This window comes from Podarcis bocagei, assembly GCF_964188305.1.
Source record: "Podarcis bocagei genome assembly, chromosome: 11".
Taxonomy (NCBI): domain Eukaryota; kingdom Metazoa; phylum Chordata; class Lepidosauria; order Squamata; family Lacertidae; genus Podarcis; species Podarcis bocagei.
This window is the reverse complement of record NC_138136.1, coordinates 36,294,270-36,315,120: the sequence shown is the minus strand read 5'-3', so window position 1 is coordinate 36,315,120 and position 20,851 is coordinate 36,294,270. Positions and strand designations below refer to the sequence as shown.

The following is a 20,851-nucleotide window of genomic DNA, read 5'->3' as shown; positions in this document are numbered from 1 at the left end:
GCAAAGATAAATCTGAAGAACAAGACAAATCTTGTGGTTTACAAAACAAAACAAATTGCACAATGTTGTGCAGGAGATGTCCCTCCTGTCCTGCCAGCACTCCACCCTAATTATATCCTTCCCAAATCTTTCAGCACAGAAACACTTTCCTATGAATGAAGCACACGTTTTGGGGAATAATATACTGCTATTCATTTGTTGCCACCTTGCAGTTGACAGATTTCAGCAAAAGACCAAATTAGACCCTTTGCTACAAGAGCATAGAACACAATACAATTCCTGCTAAGGCCAATTCACACATACATTCGGCAGTCAGGAATTGGTATTTGGCTTCTCCACCTGTACTGTGGATGACCATCTTTGATGAGCTCAGCAATGGACCATTTCAGCCCATGGTGGAAATCAGCAAAGGAGAAGGACTGTTGAATGTATCTGCTATCATCTGACATTACAGTGGTACCTCGGGTTACATACGCTTCAGGTAACATACACTTCAGGTTACAGACTCTGCTAACCCAGAAATAGTACCTCAGGTTAAGAATTTTGCTTCAGGATGAGAACAGAAATCATGCTCCGGTGGTGCGGCAGCAGCAGGAGGCCCCATTAGCTAAAGTGGTGCTTCAGGTTAAGAACAGTTTCAGGTTAAGAATGGACCTCCGGAACAAATTAAGTACTTAACCCGAGGTACCACTGTACTGGGTCCCCCCCCCCCTATTCCTCTTTGGCCGAGTTTTCAAAAATACCTCTAAGTAGAAGTTCACATCAGTCCATGGAACATTCATGCCATACACTTAAAGTGGTATGATACCACTTTAAAGAGTCATGGCTGCCCAAAGTTTGTTAGGAGGCCCCTCACAGAGCTACAATATCAGAATGGCTTAATAATAAATCCCTCTTCTAGGAATTGTAGTTCTTAGGGGAATAGGGGTCACCAAATCACTATCAGCACCTTTAACAAACTACAGCTCCCACAATTCTTTGGGGAAATACATAACTGTTTAAAGTGGCATGAAGGTGCCTTAAATGTGGTCCAAGTCTGTTTGTCATTCCAATCTTGAGTCAATATCAATTTGGCAAACCTGAAACAATAGCCTGTGGGTTTTATAGAATTGAGAGAGTTTCAATACAGACAGATATTACAATTAGCTTTTGCTTTGGGTATTGTTTTAATTGCAGAAGGCTGTCTTCCTACTGCAAAGCTCAGGCACGTACAAGGGATTCCAAACTCAAATGCATTTTAATTTATGTAAAAGTCTAGATGTGTTAAGTGGCTGCCCCTCCTGCCACCTGTAAGAAGTGAAAACCCTACAAACCGTTTGTGGGTGCTATTACTGAAGGGATGTTTCAAAATTAGAATTATCACGCTTCCTTTCATTTTCAGAAACATTATGAAATACAGAAAGAGGAACTGAATATACATATAAACAAGCCAAACCACACCACACTTAGACACAACTCTAAAATCCAAGCACTCTCCTCCACCTTATGTTTCTTCCCTGAAACACAAAGAGATTTTGCATGTAGATGGCTATTGCTGTTTAAAATTCTTGAGTAGCTTAAGCAGCGATGACGCAAATGCATGTAGCTGATTAGAACGGCTGGTCTTGTTGAAAACAACCGTGTTAATGTTACTTTTGCTCTCATAATACACTTATTTCCTTGGTAAATCATATGCTAAAATTAGATGCTTTTTGACCCGAGGAAAAGAAAATCCCACTTGTCTTTTTAAAATTGTTGTGCTCAAATTGATGCAAATTGGAATGCTTTGCTTTAATTTCTGCAGGAAGGAGACAGAAACTGATTCAATAACTGAAAGGACATTCATTTGCAAAAGGGCCAGGCTTTTTGGGTGTGGCTCTTTTCTTACTGTGTTGCTGTGAAAAGGGGATTAGCTTAATGAAGGCCTTCGGAAATCAGAAGAGAACTTTCAGCTTGTTTTCAGCAAACAGATAATTAAATCTGAGAGTCAGAAGGGTGGGATTGGCTTGTTTTTGCTACGCAAATATTTGTGTAGGCTAATTATTGTGTGTTTTCTAACAGAAAAACTTTGCCATTACTAAGAGTGCAGTCCTATGCGCACACACTAGATAGGAAACACCACTGCAGGGACTAGAATGTACTCCTGAGCACATGTGCTTACGATCACATTGCACTCCTATAATAAAACAACAATAAAAAGCAAGGCAATGTAAAATTTTCAGTGGTAGTAGCTTTGACCCAGCAATCCTTCAAAAAGTGACTTACTAGCCTTATTAGAGCTAAGTATTACTCACAGGAAGCAAAAGCAATTATGTTATGGATTCTCTGGTCAGCATCATAGTTACTTCATCCAGTGGAGGAGTACTCCGCACCAGTTAATATTTAATTTAATTATACTTTCCCTAATATTAGCTTTTTAATGGGCCTTAGTCATCGCCATTCTTTTCAATGAGTTTTCTCCGAGTATAACTTAGTTGACTACTACCTATTTTAATGAGAAGAGAAGACTCCCTGGAAAAGACCCTGATGTTGGGAAAGATGGAGGGCACAAGGAGAAGGGGACGACAGAGGACGAGATGGTTGGACAGTGTTCTCGAAGCTACAATCATGAGTTTGACCAAACTGCGCCAGGAGTGCCTGGCGTGCTCTGGTCCATGGGATCATGAAGAGTCGGACACGACTAAACAACAACAACAACCTATTTTAAAATTTGCACTCTAAGATCACCAGCTGCCCTCAGGAATCGTGGAAGACACGGTTCCATCACCAGAGGTGAAGATTCAGTCGCCAGCCTGGTCAGCTTCTGCATATGGAATGAGTGGTGGGCACTATCTTCTTATTCACACCAGGCAGCAAAATGTCTAGGACTGGCCCTGGGCACAAAAGTTAACATCTGAATCTTGGCAGCCTAGCCCATCCTTACTCTGCCTTGGTGCTGTGCTTAGGTTCCTGATTATAGTTCTACCATCTTGGTGCCTGCTTTGGGTCTGGTTTTGATTTTGTCTGATTGCATATCATCTGCTCTAAGGTTCTTGTCCCAATCATGAGTCTGTCTGGTTGTTGTTTGCCTCTTATGAGCTCTGAATCACTAACCTGATGGCCGTGATCAAAGTCCTGCAGAGATCATTAGTCAGATTTTTATTTCTTTATTTCCTCCCTCCCTTCTACCATCTGTTCTGAGGATCATAATTCTGTTTATTTGCCCCTCCTCAGCGCTGATCCTTAACATCAGAATCAAAATCCTGCAGAGATTATTGGTCAGATTCTTTCTTCCTTTCTTCCCTGTCTAAGGTTGGCTTTGGAGTTGATTCCTGACAGTCGAAATTATAATTTCATTTTATTCTCTGAGCCCTCAAGAATAAGCCTAAACCCTCATTTAAAATCACAGCCAGCAGTGTTATAAATGATTTTTTTAGTAGCTTCTCTCAGTTGGGGAGATCAAGGTGCAGATTTTTGATGGTTCGCTCTTCAGTGTTGCCATTTATTTCCTTTATGCACCTTCAATAGAATAGCTGAAAAAAGTACAATGAAGTGGACAAGAGCATTAAAAAGGGGCACATTTTCCCTTCTATGACTCACCTTAACATTTTGCTCAGAAATAATTCACAATACTCTGTAGCTATTGCAGAGGTATAGAAACCTGCTTGTATCACACGCAGCTATCCAATACAAATATCTACTTTATTTACATTGCAATAGCCAACACTATATATTGATTAAAGGATTCCCTTATGTCTGAACCCTAAACTGTGCTGATTTGAAGCTATGGTTTATCGAAATAAGCTTTGATTTCTGATTTTTGTTAGCTGTGGTTTAGTGTTACATTCAAACCTGGACAAATCATGGATAGCTTTTGATCTTTTCACAGCCACCCTGGAGGAGTGTGTGAAATACAAGCCCACTTAGACTTGTTCACAAAATTACAAATCAATATATTATTGACAGGTTTCCAGGCATTGTATGATTCAAAAGCTGCTGTATATTGTGCCTTCTCTTCCATGCTACCTATGAACAAAGGAATCTTAGTGCAACCCAACATCGCATAACTTTTTTTAAGGAAATAAATTTACAAAAAGAGAGTAGGGATAAAATTACATATATTTCATATAACTTTTTCTAGGTTTGTATTCCCATAATAGCCTTCACTCAGTTGCTTGCTCATATTACATTAGGCCTATCTCTAGCCGATACATCCATTTGTATAATTCCTCTTTGATTAAACTGTCCCATCTTCTCCAAAACCAACAAAAGATTCCCTGACACCTTCTGTGCCCATCAGCATATCAATAAAGGCTGCAACACTATGCATGCTGCAGGATTGCACCACGATTCCTTCTGGGCAGCAGAAGTCCATATCGTTGCATCCAACTGACCTGAGAAACAGATCAAAGAAACAATATTACAAAGTCATAAGAGTAGCTCTATAGTTAAGGTGTCTGGCTTTTCTAACCTTATAACATTATGCAGTCTGAAAATCCTGCTCATTATAAAGATGCTTATATAGTCACTCATGCACACACACACACACACACACACACACGAATTATTTCAATGTAAGTAACTTTTCCTTGATCTTTCAACCCCAATCCTTCACCTCTGCATCTTGGGGAAAATACAGAAGAAGAAGAAGAAGAAGAAGAAGAAGAAGAAGAAGAAGAAGAAGAAGAAGAAGAAGAAGAAGAAGAAGAAGAAGAATAGTAGTAGTAGTAGTAGTAGTAGTAGTAGTAGTTTGGATTTGATATCCCGCTTTATCACTACCCTAAGGAGTCTCAAAGTGGCTAACAATCTCCTTTTCCCTTCCTCCCCCACAACAAACACTCTGTGAGGTGAGTGAGGCTGAGAGACTTCAAAGAAGGGTGACTAGCCCAAGGTCACCCAGCAGCTGCATGTGGAGGAGCGGAGATGCAAACCCAGTTCACCAGATTACGAGACTACTGCTCTTAACCACTATACCTCACTGGCTCACTGGTTTGTCAATCTTTTGAAATATATACTTTTGAATTCTATGGGTGGAATGCAATGTAGCACCTAGTAGGGAAATGAGGGCCACTTAGTGGGTTTGGAGGTGCAGGGGAGGATGGGGAGGAGCAGAATTCATTCCATACATGTCACAACATAGCTGAATCCCACCCTTAGCTTTTTTATTCTGACAACCAACCTCCACATGTTGTAGAACAGGGGTGTGTGTTTGTCATTTTCAGGCCAGGGAACACCTTCTAGACAGCTTTCCAGGGCCTGTATGCCAGTAATGACTGGCCACTTCAGTCTTGCTCCCAAAGTATGTTTACCAGAATAGGACAGGACTGAAAGATCAAGGGGAAGTGTAGGTGCAAGTAGCCTAAGCTGCAAGCAAATGAGCATAGGATGCAAGGCTGTTGAGTCATTACAAGACACAGACAGTGAAGCACCTTAAAGAGTCTCTGTGCTTTTGGATACATAAGTGAATTTTGATTATCTTAATACCCCTTTTAAGGGTATTTTTAAGTACCCTTAATACCCCTTTTTAAGTACTACAATTTAGACAGATTGGAGGAAGAATTTGCTAGCTAGCAGCAACATGTCAGTAATATTCTACTTTTTAATAACTGTAATATGTACTGCATTAGTTTCTCCTAAATAGCAATTGTCCCTTTAAGAAACAAGTTAAAATCTAGCTTTGGAAGCTAAGATCACTTAAGGAAGTTCACAGAAAGAAAGTTCTTGCTCCCCACCCCTGGCAGACATCTGCACCACCTAAAAAGCTGTTTTGGAAGGTTATCATTTTGTTTGCTTATGTTGTGAACTGCCCGTGATTTCCAGATGAAGGGCAGTATACAAATTTAATAAGAAACAAACAAAATATCCTTAGTGGTAGAAATTTGTTTGGGAAATTTAATCTGCAGAAATTCTTACCTGTTGCCATGCATGATAGCTTGTTGAAATAATAGTTTGATATCACACAGACTGCCTTCATGCAACAATTGGCAGACAATGAGTGGCAATGCGTACTAGTGGTCATCACAAACATTACTCTTTTAAGTGATTGTCTTCCCTTCAGCCTTGGCGGTTATTTCCTACAAAACCATCAGGTATGCCTTCTTTCCAGCTCCACCTGGTGATCAGACTGCAGACTGCACTCTGGAGCAGCTTCTTTCAAAATCAGGAATTATACGAAAGAAACTGCAGTTATAAAATGACCAGTGGCTTGCGCTTCCACAAAGTGGGAGCATTCCCACTCATCTCCCAAATAACTTTGCACAGCCATGCCCCCTCCCAGGCCCCACGTTCTCAAGCTCTGTCTGGTGGAGGCAGACACCCAAGGGGGTTACTGCTGTCATTAAAAGGAAGAACCACAAGACTGTTTGTTGCTTTTGCTGCAGAAGACCACCCCCCAACTACCTTTCTGGAAGTTACTGCTAGCATGCATGGGGGAATGACCTACTTTCACAAGTGCCAAACTAGATTGCTTCCAAATCATTAAAGAAACCAAGAGGGATGTAGAATGGTCTTTGCCAGAGGCAACTAGTTATTTCCTGTACATGCAGATTAGAAAGATATGGGGAAATAGTGACTAAACATTTCCAGGGGTTAAGCAACATTATCAGGATCTACTGCTGCTGAGAATCTGGAATCAGGAACTCCTCAGCACCTGTGCTCTTAAAGCAATTTAAGCCAGAGAGCTGTCCAATCAGTAAACCTGGTTTCGAGATCTCGCAAGATCTCAGGAAGCAGCCTCAGAACCTCCATCCGTGTACAACTATCTTTTTAAGCAGGTACACTAAATTAGTTTCTATTGGAGCCTATTCTGCCATGTACTAAATCCTGCACTGCAGGTGTACAGAAAATGGAAGTGGCTAGTTAGAAGAATTTATTTTTGTTTTAATTTAGACCATTTGTCTATGAAAAAAAGATACAGAAAGAAGTATACAACCACACATACACCTTTCTCTCCCTGGTTTCCAAAGTAAAGAGTGAGGGGGAACATTTTTGCACGTGCAGTAAGTACATCAAAGTACCTGTGCAAATATATGTCACCATTTTCCCATTTGAATGATGGTACTTCAGTGACCCATGCACCTGGGGAAACAACACCAGATGCACAGCTAAGCCTCCTGGTTTTGCAACGAAGGGACTGCCCTGAAGTTCCTCGTGGCTGCAGTGATAATGATGATGATGATGAATTGGATTTCTTATCTGCCCTTCACTATAAAAGTCCTGCAGGGGCAGCGCGTTCCATTTCCTAGCTTGAAGTGAAACAGGAAGTGCCACCGCATACTGCCATTGCTGCTCCATCACCCCTGCTGAAGCATCCCTGACTTGGGTTGGCTGCATCAGAGATCTCATGCACTGGGTGAGATTCGGTGTCAGTGCTGGTGCTGTTTCTCTGCCCGTGGCAAAGGCAGGGGGGAAAGCTAAGGAAGCTGCTTCACCATGCCTAATGGGAGGGCCGGCTCTCAGGTCCCAATATGGATTCCAACAGTATAAAAATACAAGATTAAAGTCAGTTAAACCACCTGCAATCAGAACAGTAGGGTGGGTTTCAGGATAGGAACAGCTTTTAGTGTCATTGGCCCAGTCCTGTGGAACACCCTGCCAATAGAGATTCTGCAGGCGCCTTCTATGCCAACTTTTAAATGCCCACTGAAAACTTTTCTTTTCCGCCAGGCCTAACCAGGCAGTTGTCTACATCCTTCCACAATGGTTAATTTATGTCTGTTTTAAACCTTTAAAGTGTTTTTTTTTATTGTAAGGTTTTATGTTCTGCTGCAGTAAACAGCTTTTATATAGTTTTTTTAAAAAAATGACACAGCAGAATACAACTTTATAAATATAAATAAATAACTACATTTGTTCAGTAGCTTTTCAACAGTTGAACGCATACCTTTCCTAGATTGCTGGCTATCCTATTAACAGGAAAAATGAAAAGTGATTATGCAGCCCTACATAATAGATAGCTATTAGAGCCTGGCACTTCACAAGCCTGGAGTTTCTTGAGCAATTGTTTGCCCACACAGTTAATTAAAACTGAAAACTGCATTTGAATTAGTAACTTTTGGATCCTTTTGTAGATGAATGATGTGGCCTCTGCAAGTAAAATAAACAATGTTTGCTAAGAGGCTTTTCACAGGGGTCGTTTAGCATGCTAAAAATTATAGAAAGTGATTGCGCTGATAAATAAATACATATGTAAAGCAGTGACATCTGAAGTGTGCTCTGTTTATTCCAAGGGCAGCTTGAAGCAATTTACATTTTAGTATGTAATCCCTATGGTATAAATAAAAGGCACACCATAAACTTCCCACATTGTATAGTTATGTCTCTTGTGGGGCATTTTGCAGATGGGATATATGAAAGAGATATGGGTTAAATGCATTTCAAAATAGTAGGGAGATATGCAGTTGAGGGAATAATTTCAGAACCCAGGTATATTTTGGACCACAGGATTCACAGCTCACATTGTCAGACCCTCCTGGAGACCAGAAGCGGAAATATTAGTAGGGAAGATGGTCCAATCTTGATGCCTAAAAACAGCCACCCACAGAACTCACTTGGTTGATCTTCTTCCACCTCATCTCCATCTCCATCTTCATCCAAGTTTGATTTTTCTTCACTGGGAGTGAGATTTGGGAATGTCAGCATCTGCTATGCTTCTTGCAAAAAAACTCAGAGTGATCTACTATCAACTGCTCCATGGGAAGGATTCCAGAAGAGAGAGAGAGAGGCAGGGAAGATCACCTCAGGGCATTAAAGTGATTTGTGTATGGGAGGTTAATTACTTTCACAATGGCCGCAGTCCTGTAAAGTATTCCAACGAAGCTTTGTGTCCTCAATCAGGCATTTAAAATGTACTTTTGTAAATGTGTAAATGTCCAAACAAAATGATATTTATTATCCTTTTTTTGCGACAATGAAAAAGCAAACATTTAATTAGTAACACACTCAGTAGAATCTCATTTCAGAGAAAGCTTCTTTATTTGAATATAATGGAGCTCCTTTTTCGATCTGATGTACGTTAAATATCTTTGCTTTTATTACATGACTAATAGATATCTGGCAGATAATAAATGTATACACACTTCCACATTTTATAGATTTACACTGTACATCATCATCCTACACAAAACATGCCCTTTCACAAGTATACAAACAGCTTTCCCCAGGGGACTTTATAAAAACACACTTGGCTTAACATTTTTTTGGCAGTAGGCAATCTGACACAGAGGAGCATACCAGAAAGATGAGTTCACAATTGTACCAGCTGCATTTGGAATGAAAAATCCAGAAATCTGAAAGTGAGGTTTGATTAATGTACAGACATGTAAGCACACACACATATATATACACAAGTCATAAAACCAGAAATACAGGGAGGCGATCTTGCAAAGCAGAATTCTAAGGTGGAAGGAACTATTGCCAAGCTCCAATTCCACAGTACTTTGACCAGTGCTTATTCCTGTTTTTAGACGTACACACACAAATTAGTGGAGTGCTGCAGTGTGCTGTAGCAGTTGGACTAGGACCTGGGGGACAAGGGTTCAGATCCTCACTCATCCATGAAGCTCCCTGGGTGACCTTGGGTCAGTCAGCCTCCTCAGAGTAGCCTACTTCACAGAGTTGTTATGAGGATAAAACAGGGAGAGGGAGAACCATGTATACAACCTTTGCTATGTGTGTGGTGCTGTTCTGTCAGATACTTGCCTCCACCTATCCCTGTAGACAATTTAGAGTTATCAGTACCGTACAGGAAAGTAGCCTTGTAATTAACCCTAGAAAAGTATTTCAAAGCACCCATTTAACACTCCAGTGTTTATCTATAATCATGGCTTTGAAATAGGGTGATGTAGGGTGATGTAGAAATGATGTAGGGTGTACAAATTTAATAATCAACCTACTGCCTCCCCTAATTCCAAGCATTTGCTGATGTTGTAAGACTTGAGCTGCTAGTAAAGTTATATATAGGAATATGTACATATTAGCATGGCTTTTCCTTTTGGGGAGTGCAAATCTTTATGCACACAACAGCCAGTGGCAATGTTTTGCTTTCATGCCTAGTTAGTTCCTGCACTTGCAGCGAAATCACTGGCCTTTTGTCCAAGGAAATAATACAGGCTCCATGAAAAATGTGAGAGGCATATCTGTTCACCACAGAGCAACTGACATCTTCCAACATGGAAAGAGGTAATGAAGACACGGGGTTAATACCATCATGGCTAGAACTGGTACTTGCAAGTCATGTAAACACAGTGCCGACATGAGCATTGGCACTTACAGCCATGGAATCTTGGCAGAATATGAATCAGTGAGGATCTGATCCTGTTATGGCACTACTAAAACTTGAGGCATCCTCCAGGAACCCATTCCTCTAGTGGGATAACACCAGTTGCAGGCACAGCTCAATTCTAGCTTGTGGTCCAATGCTAAAACCATACACGCACAAGACCCAGAAGTGTCAGACATCACCTTAAAGCTACACTTTTAACATTTCTTGGTTCCTTGGGTAGACCTTTGGCTAGACCTGATATATGACCTAGATGCCTACAAGTCCATGGGAAGTAAATTTGCCAGGGCTGTGTGTCACTAGCTGCTTCTTTATTTGGCACTACTTCTGGGTGAGACAAAGCCTGCTAGTGCTGTTTCTTTAATGTGTTAATATGGGATAAAATTTGGAGGGGGGGGGGAGAGTATGCATCCAAGCCAATGTAGGTTTTACGTGGGCATTGGTATCAAATTTAAAACAAAGCACCCCTCAGATTGGTTCTTTATTGCAGGTGTATTCTGCAACTTGTCCTTGACACAGTAGTAGTGGATTTGTTGTGGATTTGTTCTGCAGTTGAATGCTTTCCCAACACCACCACATGACTGCTGTCCAGAGGAACTATAGGGCAACAAAAGTGGGGCAGAAATAAACCAGAACATTTGTGCCATAATGTTGACTGCAGTGGGCTTGGGGGGGAACTTGGATTGCAAACTTTAAAAGCATTTTTAAAACATTTCGTAGCACTGAAATTGGAGGTCTGAACCTGTTGTGAAATATCCGTTGCTGTGGTTAAAACCTTCCTCTTGTGTGAAAGCAGCATGTTTGCATTTGATAATCATATTCTATACCCACTGCATGAATGAGCCAGGGAGCTTCCTCTAAACTTCTTGTGCCACGTTAGCAGCTTTCCAGTTAGCAGGTGACTTTTCTGTCTCTGAGCCAATTCACATAACCACCAGCTGCTTGAACAGCAGCACTCTGAACCAGGATTTCTGCTAATGACCATGTTGCAAAAGCATAAACAGGAGGCCTGCCAGGCAACTGAGGAACATGGGTATCAGAACTTACTGGTCTGGACGGAAGGGTTCCAGTCCATAATTTGGGAAGGCATGCTCTGGGTGCAAGTATCACAGAAAACACCTATCAATAAAAGTCTCTGCTTTAGTTCAAAGCTATCAGCCCTGAAGTTGTTCAGGACACATCAAGATGCAACAAAACTCAGCTCTGGAGCATAACCAATCACACAGCCTTGGTTCAAAGTGCTAAGTCCTTGGAAAATCATGTTCTACCCTTCATATTGCGTAGAGAATGCAGAAACTCCCCTCACCCACCAATCAGAATCACCCCCTACATGCATTATGCAAAAGGGTAGATTCTTCATTTGAACTTTAGTCCATAGGGCCTTGTTTATTCATGTGGGAGGAAGAAGAAAAAACTGCTGCTGACTCCCTTACTTCAGCAGTTAAGCACACCCACTCGGTCCTCGGTACACAGACAGCCTAAAGTCACTTGCATAAGGGAAAGGACGTGTGCAATGAATGTCAGAGTTTGAAATAATAAACTCACTTTAACCCCTGTTCTGTCTGGGTGTGTTTCCATTAAGCAACAGTAGGACTGCCAACATGCAACACTGATATACTGGACGGGGTTTTAGGAAAGGTAACAGTTAACTGAAAGGCAACTTGGCAATGGCTCTGTTCCTGTCTGGTCAAAGACCACTGAGAAAAGCACTAATAAGCAATTGCTAGCTGTAAGAACATTACCAGAACTACCTGGGAAGAAACAACTTAAATAAAGGACGTAAGAGACAGATATTTTCCCATATACTACACAGAAGCTACTTTCTGAGCTATACAAAGCATTAATTAGAATGTACATGTTGCATCAAATAAGGGGGGGATATAACATTCTAAAGTCATATGTTTTTCTTACTTGGCTGGAACACAACTGATACTTTTTAATGGCCTGTTTCTTCATTGTTTACCAAAATGTATGGAGAATGATGTGTTCATGTCAAAAGATACTTCTTATCTATGAGGAGCTTTCTTTTTTGCAGCTAAAACAATAATGGCAAAATGCCACTAATGTCTTTGTTGCACCACCAGAGTTTCAAGGGCAAATTTGCATTCCAAGACTGCAAAAATTAAATGGTAATATGGATCAAACAATACCAAGAACCAGCCAGCCAAAGTAAAAGCACTTGTAAGTTTCATTGATTCAAACATGTGGCTAACTGAAATCAATGGGACTTACAAGAGCTTATCTTTGGCCAGTTCATGCCCCTGATATATACACTGCCAAGGCAGGTGTCAGTCTATAAAATTATTTTGCTTGTCAAAGTCAAACATATGCACACAAACTTGAATGCATGTATGTACATATAAAAAAAATATATAAAATCAACATACATATCTATACATCACATGTTCTTTACAATATACAATGTTTTATTATATGAGGGCTGTGACTAAATAATAGGAGGCTGGACAGGGGAGAAAAAATAAGTTCATGACAAAGAAGACTATTTCTCTTTTTTAAAAAGGTACTGTAGGAACACAGGAAGTTCCTTCCTACCAGATCAATCCATTTGTCCACCTATCTTAGCACTGCCTGCTGTGACTGACATAGCTCTCCAAGGTCTCAGGCAGAGGAATATCTCCAATCACCTATTCCTGGAGATGCCACAGATTGAACAGAGTTGTAGGTACCACAACAGGTAAAGGCTAGATTTTGGCAGAACACAGAAGCAGGAGCCCAGGCTGGGACACCTCAGGTGCAGGGCCAAATGTGGCCCTCCAAATGTCTATTTGGCCCTCAAGACTCTCCCCTGGCCATAGTTCCTTTTCCAAGGTCCCACCCCTCAGCAGCCCTGTGCTCTCCTTGAGTGCTTTTGCTTGGCTGGAGGATTAAGAGATGTGGATGGGTGGAGGTGTGTTGAAACACCAAACCTTTGCATGGCTTGAACGTACCCTATTGCACATACAAAGGCAAGAGGCACAGGTATTGTCCTGCCCATTTCCACCTGCCCCTGCAGACACTGGCATGCAACCCTCCCCAGAGATGATTGATGAGGGAGCTGTGGTTCTCAGTCTGGTGTAGGCTCTGAATTGACATTCAGAATTGGTCTAATATAGAGGGAGCCATACCAGAGTGAGTCTCATGATGGATCTTGTTGGGATGGGGTGAAGGTGAAGGCGGAAGTTTCCTTCTGCTTCAGCACAAATCTTGATTAAAATGCAATTAATGGGCAACCATACTAATGCAAAGAGTTAGCTCAGCAAAAAAAACCACAAATGCTGTGCCAGGGATTATTAGGAAAGGGACAGGAAAATGCAAGATCAGACTATTGTAAGCAATTCTGGACACCCCAGTTCAGAAGAATTTTGAAGAGGGCTGAAAAACATACAAAGAAAAACTAAAACAAGGAGTGGATGAGATCTACTTCCTTAAAAAGGAAGTATTTCATTGCACAATTTACAACCAACCTAATGAATTTAGCACCAAAGGGAGCTGTGATGGCTACTAATGTGTTTAAAAATGAATTAGATTGATAAATGTTGTGGGATCCAAGAGCAACTTAAGACACATCAAAAATCCACACGTCAGCTTGTATGAATTTTGACTTTCCTCCCATTTGAATGACAGATCCCCCTCCATAGCACAACACAGAATGCTTTTGAAACTCAGTATGCCTTATACTTCATGCAAAGCTCTCACGATTGGTTCCTTGGATCCCAGCCCTGGTGAATATATTTGTGGCTCCTATGTGTTGCAGAACCTAGTCTCAAAAGTTGAGACATCTGACTAATATAAGTACAGAGATTGGTATCACCAAAGACCAAATTGGTGTACTAGGTTTAGTAATGTGTCACCCATTAACTAAATTAGTTGTGTTCATACTGTGTGCAAGAAAACAGAAATCACAGAACAGGGAGAAACGTTCAAGGAGAGCTGCTAGTAAATATATAGATGTGTTTCCTGCTGTGTTTCCTGCCTGATAGGAACAGATGTTATTAATATGAAGCAAGGGCCTGTGCTTTGATAGTGGGGAAAGACAGGAAATTCAGGAGAAAAAGAATATGAGTGATTTGTTTGCTCCTAGACCGAAATGATTCTCTTTCACTCTACCTACACACACACATTTCACTTACAGCAGCTTCTTTGAAAAGTTGCATTCTTTGTATTCTTATTCTGGTGACTCCTTTCTTCATGCCAAGACCTCTTTCAAAAAAACATTACAAAGCAAAAGGACATGTGTGCACGTGCAGGGTTTATGTATGCACTAATTTGGGAGAGAGCACATGGGTTTGTTTGCACACAAGTGACACAATGCAAGATGTAAAATAATGACTGGTGGGAATTGGGAGTCTAACAACCTGTAAAGGGCCACTGGTCCCTCCCTGCATTATTTAAAATATATAAACAACAAAGAATTTATGATAAGGCATTGGCAGAAAGGATCTCCAGCTTCATCCTTCTCACTGGAGAAGGAAATGGTTGTGGGCTGGACTAATTATGAGAAAGATTGCTGAGCCCAGTTGTACAGCAGTATGGGCCAGCATTCAGGCAGGAGCCCATTGTAGCTGTTGCTTGCCTGGACATGACTTGGCAGTGTGGTTGGGTCCACCAAGGTGCTCCACTGCTGCCAATGGAATCATTGGTGCCACCATGCACCCAATCTTACTGGTGTGGCCTTGACAGTGGCCCTAAGTAGCAGTGTCAGGAGGGTGACTCCACCCCACAACACATGTAGCTACTACAGCTGCAGTAGGCAGAAAGGGACAGTGTCTGGAAAGCATAACTACTGAAGAGTGGTAATGTGCACTCAATGCGGGGGAGGGGGGTTCCAAGTGATAATTAAAACAAAAATGTCTTATAATGTTGTAACACAGATTTCATACCAATTGGTTTCAGAATAAGCAGGCCATTAGAAAAGTGGTTCTTATGTGGTTCTGCACCAAATAAGAGGACAATATTGAGATTCTTTGTAGTCTGCCTTCCATTCGAGCGTGGAGAGGAAACCAGGTGAATATAACAGACTAAGATTTGCTGGTACTTCTTCCTGGCATTAAACACAGCAATATTTCCCCAACAGAAAATATACCTATAATTACACATGGTGAAAATGGGGTGTTTTAGCTATATCTAGCACAAGACAGAGGGATGACCGATTAGGCAGCAGCACTTCAAAGGAGGACTGACAAGCTGTTCATGAAAAACTGAACATGTGTCTGGAATAGAGTGTTGCGATATAAAGAAAGGCAAACCTTTTAAGGCTCTATTTACAGAATTGCTTTTTCCTAAAAGAATTCTTGCATGCTGCAGTTTAGAGGAGCTGAAGCACAACTGACATGTGGTCCTTATTTTCTGACTTCTGGTTTAATGTGAAAAATAGCACATCACACATCTTCCTTGCAGTCGGACGCACCATCTATATAATCTGTAACTCACCCATCTCCCTACAGGAATGATTCAAGACTCATAGTCTTTTTGTATATTACACAGGAAAAGTGGAAAGACACGACAGCCATTTGTGCATCCTTGCTTCACACTTGTTTACACTTACACAACATACAGTATTTTTTGCTCTATAAGACTCACCTTTTCCCTCCTAAAAAGTGAGGGGAAATGTGTGTGCGTCTTATGGAGCGAATGCAGGCTGCGCAGCTATACCAGGAGCCAGAACAGCAAGAGGGATTGCTGCTTTCACTGCGCAGTGATCCCTCTTGCTGTTCTGGCTTCTGAGATTCAGAATATTTTTTTTCTTGTTTTCCTCCTCTAAAAACTAGGTGCGTCTTGTGGTCTGGTGCGTCTTACAGAGCGAAAAATACGGTAGTGCATGCGAGTTATGAACTGGCACGTGGCACCGAGATATAAACCATTCTGATTGCTCAGGGTTTTTATGAACTGAATGATAAGGACTATGTGAAAGTGGGAAGCACAGCTCAAGCAAATTTGGTTTTACTTATTCCATGTATAGCATCTGTACTGTTGAAGAGCTAATATTAGCAACTAAACATCTGCATCTAAGCCACAGCCTTGCATCCGGTTGGATTGTTTTCTCTTCTCCATTTTGTGTTTCAAATGTAATGTGCTGCAGTGGTGCACGATCCCCCTCCCAGCGTTTTCTAACTCTTCCTCTGCCGACTCAGATTATGTCCCTGACACTCGCTCTGCATTCTCTTTTACACTTTAGACATTTTCCCCTCAGGGTTGGCCCAAGACATGTTGCTGCCTGAGGGAAAGGATGAGATGGCACACGTATGTACCAAAACTGACCAGACTGGTTGCTGAATCTTCCTTCAACCCGGGGAACAGGACACCACTACACTGTAGGGTAGAAAAACAGGTTGGAAGGTGCAGTGGCACACACAGCTGCAACATGTCATTACATCTGCCTGATCTCTCCTCTCCCAATCATCTGCTGCCTGAGGTGGTTGTCTCACTTTGCCTAATGGTAGGGCCGAGTCCTGTATTACCCATTCATGTAGGGAAGTGGGGAAATAGGGATACAGAGATGAAACCGACCTGCCAGTATCATGCATCACACAATTCATACAAAATGAATACATATGCCTTTGGTCATTTCTGTTAACTTCCCTCTTCATATCTTAAAACTGTTTTTACTCTTACTGTCTACATTCTGTCAAAGCTACATCCTGAATAAGAATGTCATCTGTTTTCAAAATATTATTAGATTCTGAGAAAGTAACACAATGATAACAGCTTTGGAGCTGGTGCTTACTTCCCCTGCCCCCAAAGCTTTAGCTATGGCTCTAGATTTTTTTCGGTGATTACATTCATGAAGGCAGCAGACAAAATACCACATCAATTTAAGTGGACAGTGCATGTCAAAAGCATGATTTACAGCTGGCAGTTGATCATCACTCCCAATCTGTACAGAGGCTTCAGATTTCAATCTTAGAAGTCTTAATGAGGGTCCCTAATGACTAAGAGAGCATTGTTAAAAGGTTCCTCCCCTCCAAATGAAAAGAAAACTGTAAAAGATAAAAGGCTTTTTTTAAACAAAAACAAAAACCTAAACTAACATGAAGAGCTGTGATAAGGTGGAAATAATCACAGAACTCAACATGAACTTTGATACACTTGAAAAACCTGATATACAGCTAAAGCAATAATTCTGTGCTTAAATTAATATTATAACATTAATACCTACTTAGAAGAAAATCATGGAAATGTAAACATGATGGGCCCAATCCAGAGTAAAACTATTGTAAATCCCACCAAACCCATTTGGAATGAAGCACATAGTTAAGGCAAGCATACATTTTTTTCTGGATTATGCCTTATGTGTTTCTTTGGAAATATGTGATTATGAGTTTAGAGATGGGTTGGCAGTTGGGCAAAGGGCATTCTGCAGTGGAGGGGGAAAGTAGAGTATTTTTTCAGTGTGGGGCCTGCTCATTTTTGTCTCTTTTTCATTGGTTTAATCCATATCTTACAGGAGGACTATGGCTTTGGCTGTGTTTGCAAATCACACTAAGCCAAACCATGGCTTACTGTGAACATGCTGGCTCCCAAGGAGGAGATTACAGTTGCTTTGTTCCTTCTTGCACTTTTTAGTTCAATGTGGTGCAGCAGTTTAACCAAGGTTTAAAGCTTCTCTTTAAGCACTATCTGTAGCTAAGGTTTATCCTACGTTTACTGTAGTTAACCGTGGTTAACCTTAACCATGGTTAAGGAAGAAGGACCATAACTATAATCCCAGGCTTCACCACCAGGCTGAGCTAACAAGCCCAGGGAAGAGCAGAGGGGATCTAAGGTCCTCTTCAGAGGCCAATACAGTCACAGTAAGATGTACTCTGGCTTATAGTAACATATGAACAAGGTCACCATCAGGACACTGGTGCGACAGAGTCTTTTATTTTGTAGCTTCTGCCTAGCTCAGGTTGCAATCACTCCTGTGTTGTCCAAGCAGGGTGGAAGTATTACTGCAGCAAATCAACTGCAAGGTGATGGGACAGTTGAGAATGATGGCCTTTCATTTCCCAAGAAATTTGTAAAGCCATCTGACCAAGAAAAAGAATGTAGTCACCCAATTTATATCCCACAAAATTGCAATTATTTGTTTGATTGCTTCCAACATGGGAAAGGGGGCAATGTTACCATGTAGTGCAATTTTACAGAAACTCTTAACATCATATGAGGAGCATGGCACATCCAGAAAACATTTCTGTTATTACACTTTTGCCTTACTTCCCTGTGAGGAGCTCAGCTGTGATAATGTAGTAAGTTATTAGATAGTTAACAGATTGAACAGCAACAGGCAGTTTGTGCCCAGCCTGAATTTGCATAAAAATGGTTTCTTATGAAAGTGGCAATGCCATTTCCCCCACAGCCCCTTATTCTAAGAAAGCAGGAAATATGTGTTGAAGTACAGTCATGCAGCCTGTTCCATTTCATGTTGTATCTCCTGATGCAAGTTAGATTAACGTTTACTACTAAGAAAGGCCTTGAAGTTTCTACTTATCATCAGCTTAATTAAAAATAGTAATATTCACTTGTGTGGCTTTTTGGCACAGAAAGCATTAGTGTTAAACTACAGGGATAGTTTCATGTTGCAGTTTTAAAAGCAATTTTAGATGTGACATTTTCCCTACATGAGCAAACAAAACATTCATTCCAAAACACTTCTTTTTTTTTCCTATTCAGAGATGACCTTGTTGTAGGAAAACTGTCACATATGAACTATTGATTTGTTTCAGCAAACTGTCCTCTTAAATCACTTAAAATAGATCGACTGGAAACAAGCAACTCTTAATGGGGCAATTCACATAATTCTTACCCTAGTGTTGTTCAGCTGAGGTCAAGGCGACTAATTCTTCACTGAACTGCCCTTTTAGCCTGAAATACAAGGGGCCATGTAGAATTTATAAAGGTTGAACAATAGCCCTCTTCAAAAGCAGAGGAGAAAGCGGGGGCATGCCTGCTTGACCTGCCCCCAATGTCAATATGTGCATGCCAGCCACACCCTCCATACATTTAGCAAATGTATGAAGGGTGAGCCACTATGCATACAGTTAAAAGTACTGTATTTTTTGCTCTATAAGACTCACCTTTTCCCTCCTAAAAAGTAAGGGGAAATGTGTGTGCATCTCATGGAGTGAATGCAGGCTGCGCAACTATCCCAGAAGCCAGAACAGCAAGAGGGATCGCTGCTTTTGCTGCGCAGCGATCCCTCTTGTTGTTCTGGCTTCTGAGATTCAGAATATTTTTTTTCTTGTTTTCCTCCTCCAAAAACTAGGTGCATCTTATGGTCTGGTGCTTCTTATAGAGCGAAAAATACGGTACTTGGGAATCCTGTACAACTAGAGGGTGGTATTCAATCACACAGAGCAGACTACCGATGGGCGTTTCCTTGCTGAATGTGTGGGAGTCAGAGGGTGAAGTGGGTGGGGCAAGCAGGCAGGGTACTGTCCCCCTGTTTGAATGAATGAAGAAGCACCTTGGAAAAGGGCTTAAATCTGTTACAGTGATTTCATTATGTTAGTGGGAGTTCTGCTATACAGTCACCTTCCATGCACTGAGAATCTGAAGCCTTTGCCCATCCAGCCAGGAGATCTGATACTTGGAAAGGGAGGAAAAAAACTTGAAATGGCTTTTGATCCACAATCCTTCCCAAGTTACATCAGCACTTGGGTTCTGGTGTCTGGGAGCCGAAGTCCTACCAAGCCTCCGCATACTAGAACCGAGGAAGCCAAGAGAATAGGAATTGATTTGGTGAGGATAACGAAGGAACCAAATATAAGGTTTCCAAGGACAGCTGCTGCTTTGCATAGTGCATTTAAAAAGCCAAAGCCTGTCGCCCTAAAAGGGAGAGAGAGAGAAAGAAAGAAAAGAAGTTAAAACCAGAGGAAAGAATAAAAGTTTTATCAGGGCAGAAAGCAGATGAGAGAAAAATGGTCCATTGGTTTACATACTATTCCTGAAAATGGCCAGAACTCAGAGGTCCAAGACTTTTCGCACTAAAATGACATGTGAAATATCCTTTGAACCTGAATATTTGCTTTGAGTTTTATAAAATAACAGAAGCCGGAGGGCGGTTTTCCTCAAAAAGGTTAGCTGAAGATGCAGCAACGACTAGAAAATTACTGAACAGCCCCTAATGACTACAGATCTTATGATAAACAGGCACCATACCCTCCCACTGCAATTCAGTGACATCCTGGGATTGCAAAAGGACTATGGTATTCACTCACTTTCACGTCCCCTTAACATACCCTGTGTCAGCCGTGAGACTGATAAAGAGAACAGGGCCAATCCAGAAGCTCCTAGACCTCAAACTTGGAGGCTTCTTACTTCATGCCTTATAAATAAGTTGGGGCAGATGCTGAAAATTCACTTCCTCAGCAATTTATCTTAAAATAAGTTTATAAAGGTAAAGGTACCCCTGCCCGTACGGGCCAGTCTTGACAGACTCTAGGGTTGTGCGCTCATCTCACTCTATAGGCCAGGAGCCAGCGCTGTCCGGAGACACTTCCGGGTCACGTGGCCAGTGTGACGAAGCTGCTCTGGCGAGCCAGCACCAGCGCAGCACACGGAACGCCGTTTACCTTCCCGCTAGTAAGCGGTTCCTATTTATCTACTTGCACCCAGGGGTGCTTTCGAACTGCT

The 20,851-nt window shown here is 41.4% G+C and overlaps 1 protein-coding gene across 2 annotated transcripts in view; it reads right to left on the bottom strand.

The window, feature by feature from the left end:
* Positions 1-11,387: 11,387 nt before the first annotated feature.
* The window catches only part of SV2C (synaptic vesicle glycoprotein 2C), a 95,442-nt gene continuing 85,978 nt past the window's right edge, over positions 11,388-20,851 (bottom strand). The window contains exons 13-14 of one of the 2 annotated variants that reach the window (XR_014012864.1): positions 15,718-20,044; positions 11,388-15,647 (exon numbers count right to left, since the gene is read on the bottom strand). Coding sequence is in view for 1 of the 2 variants with exons in the window: in XM_081212817.1 (XP_081068943.1) it covers positions 19,861-20,044 (184 nt within the window). In the remaining variant the exon portion in view is untranslated. Of the gene's footprint in view, positions 20,045-20,851 lie in introns of both variants that reach the window. The other variant, XM_081212817.1, reaches the window with a different exon arrangement.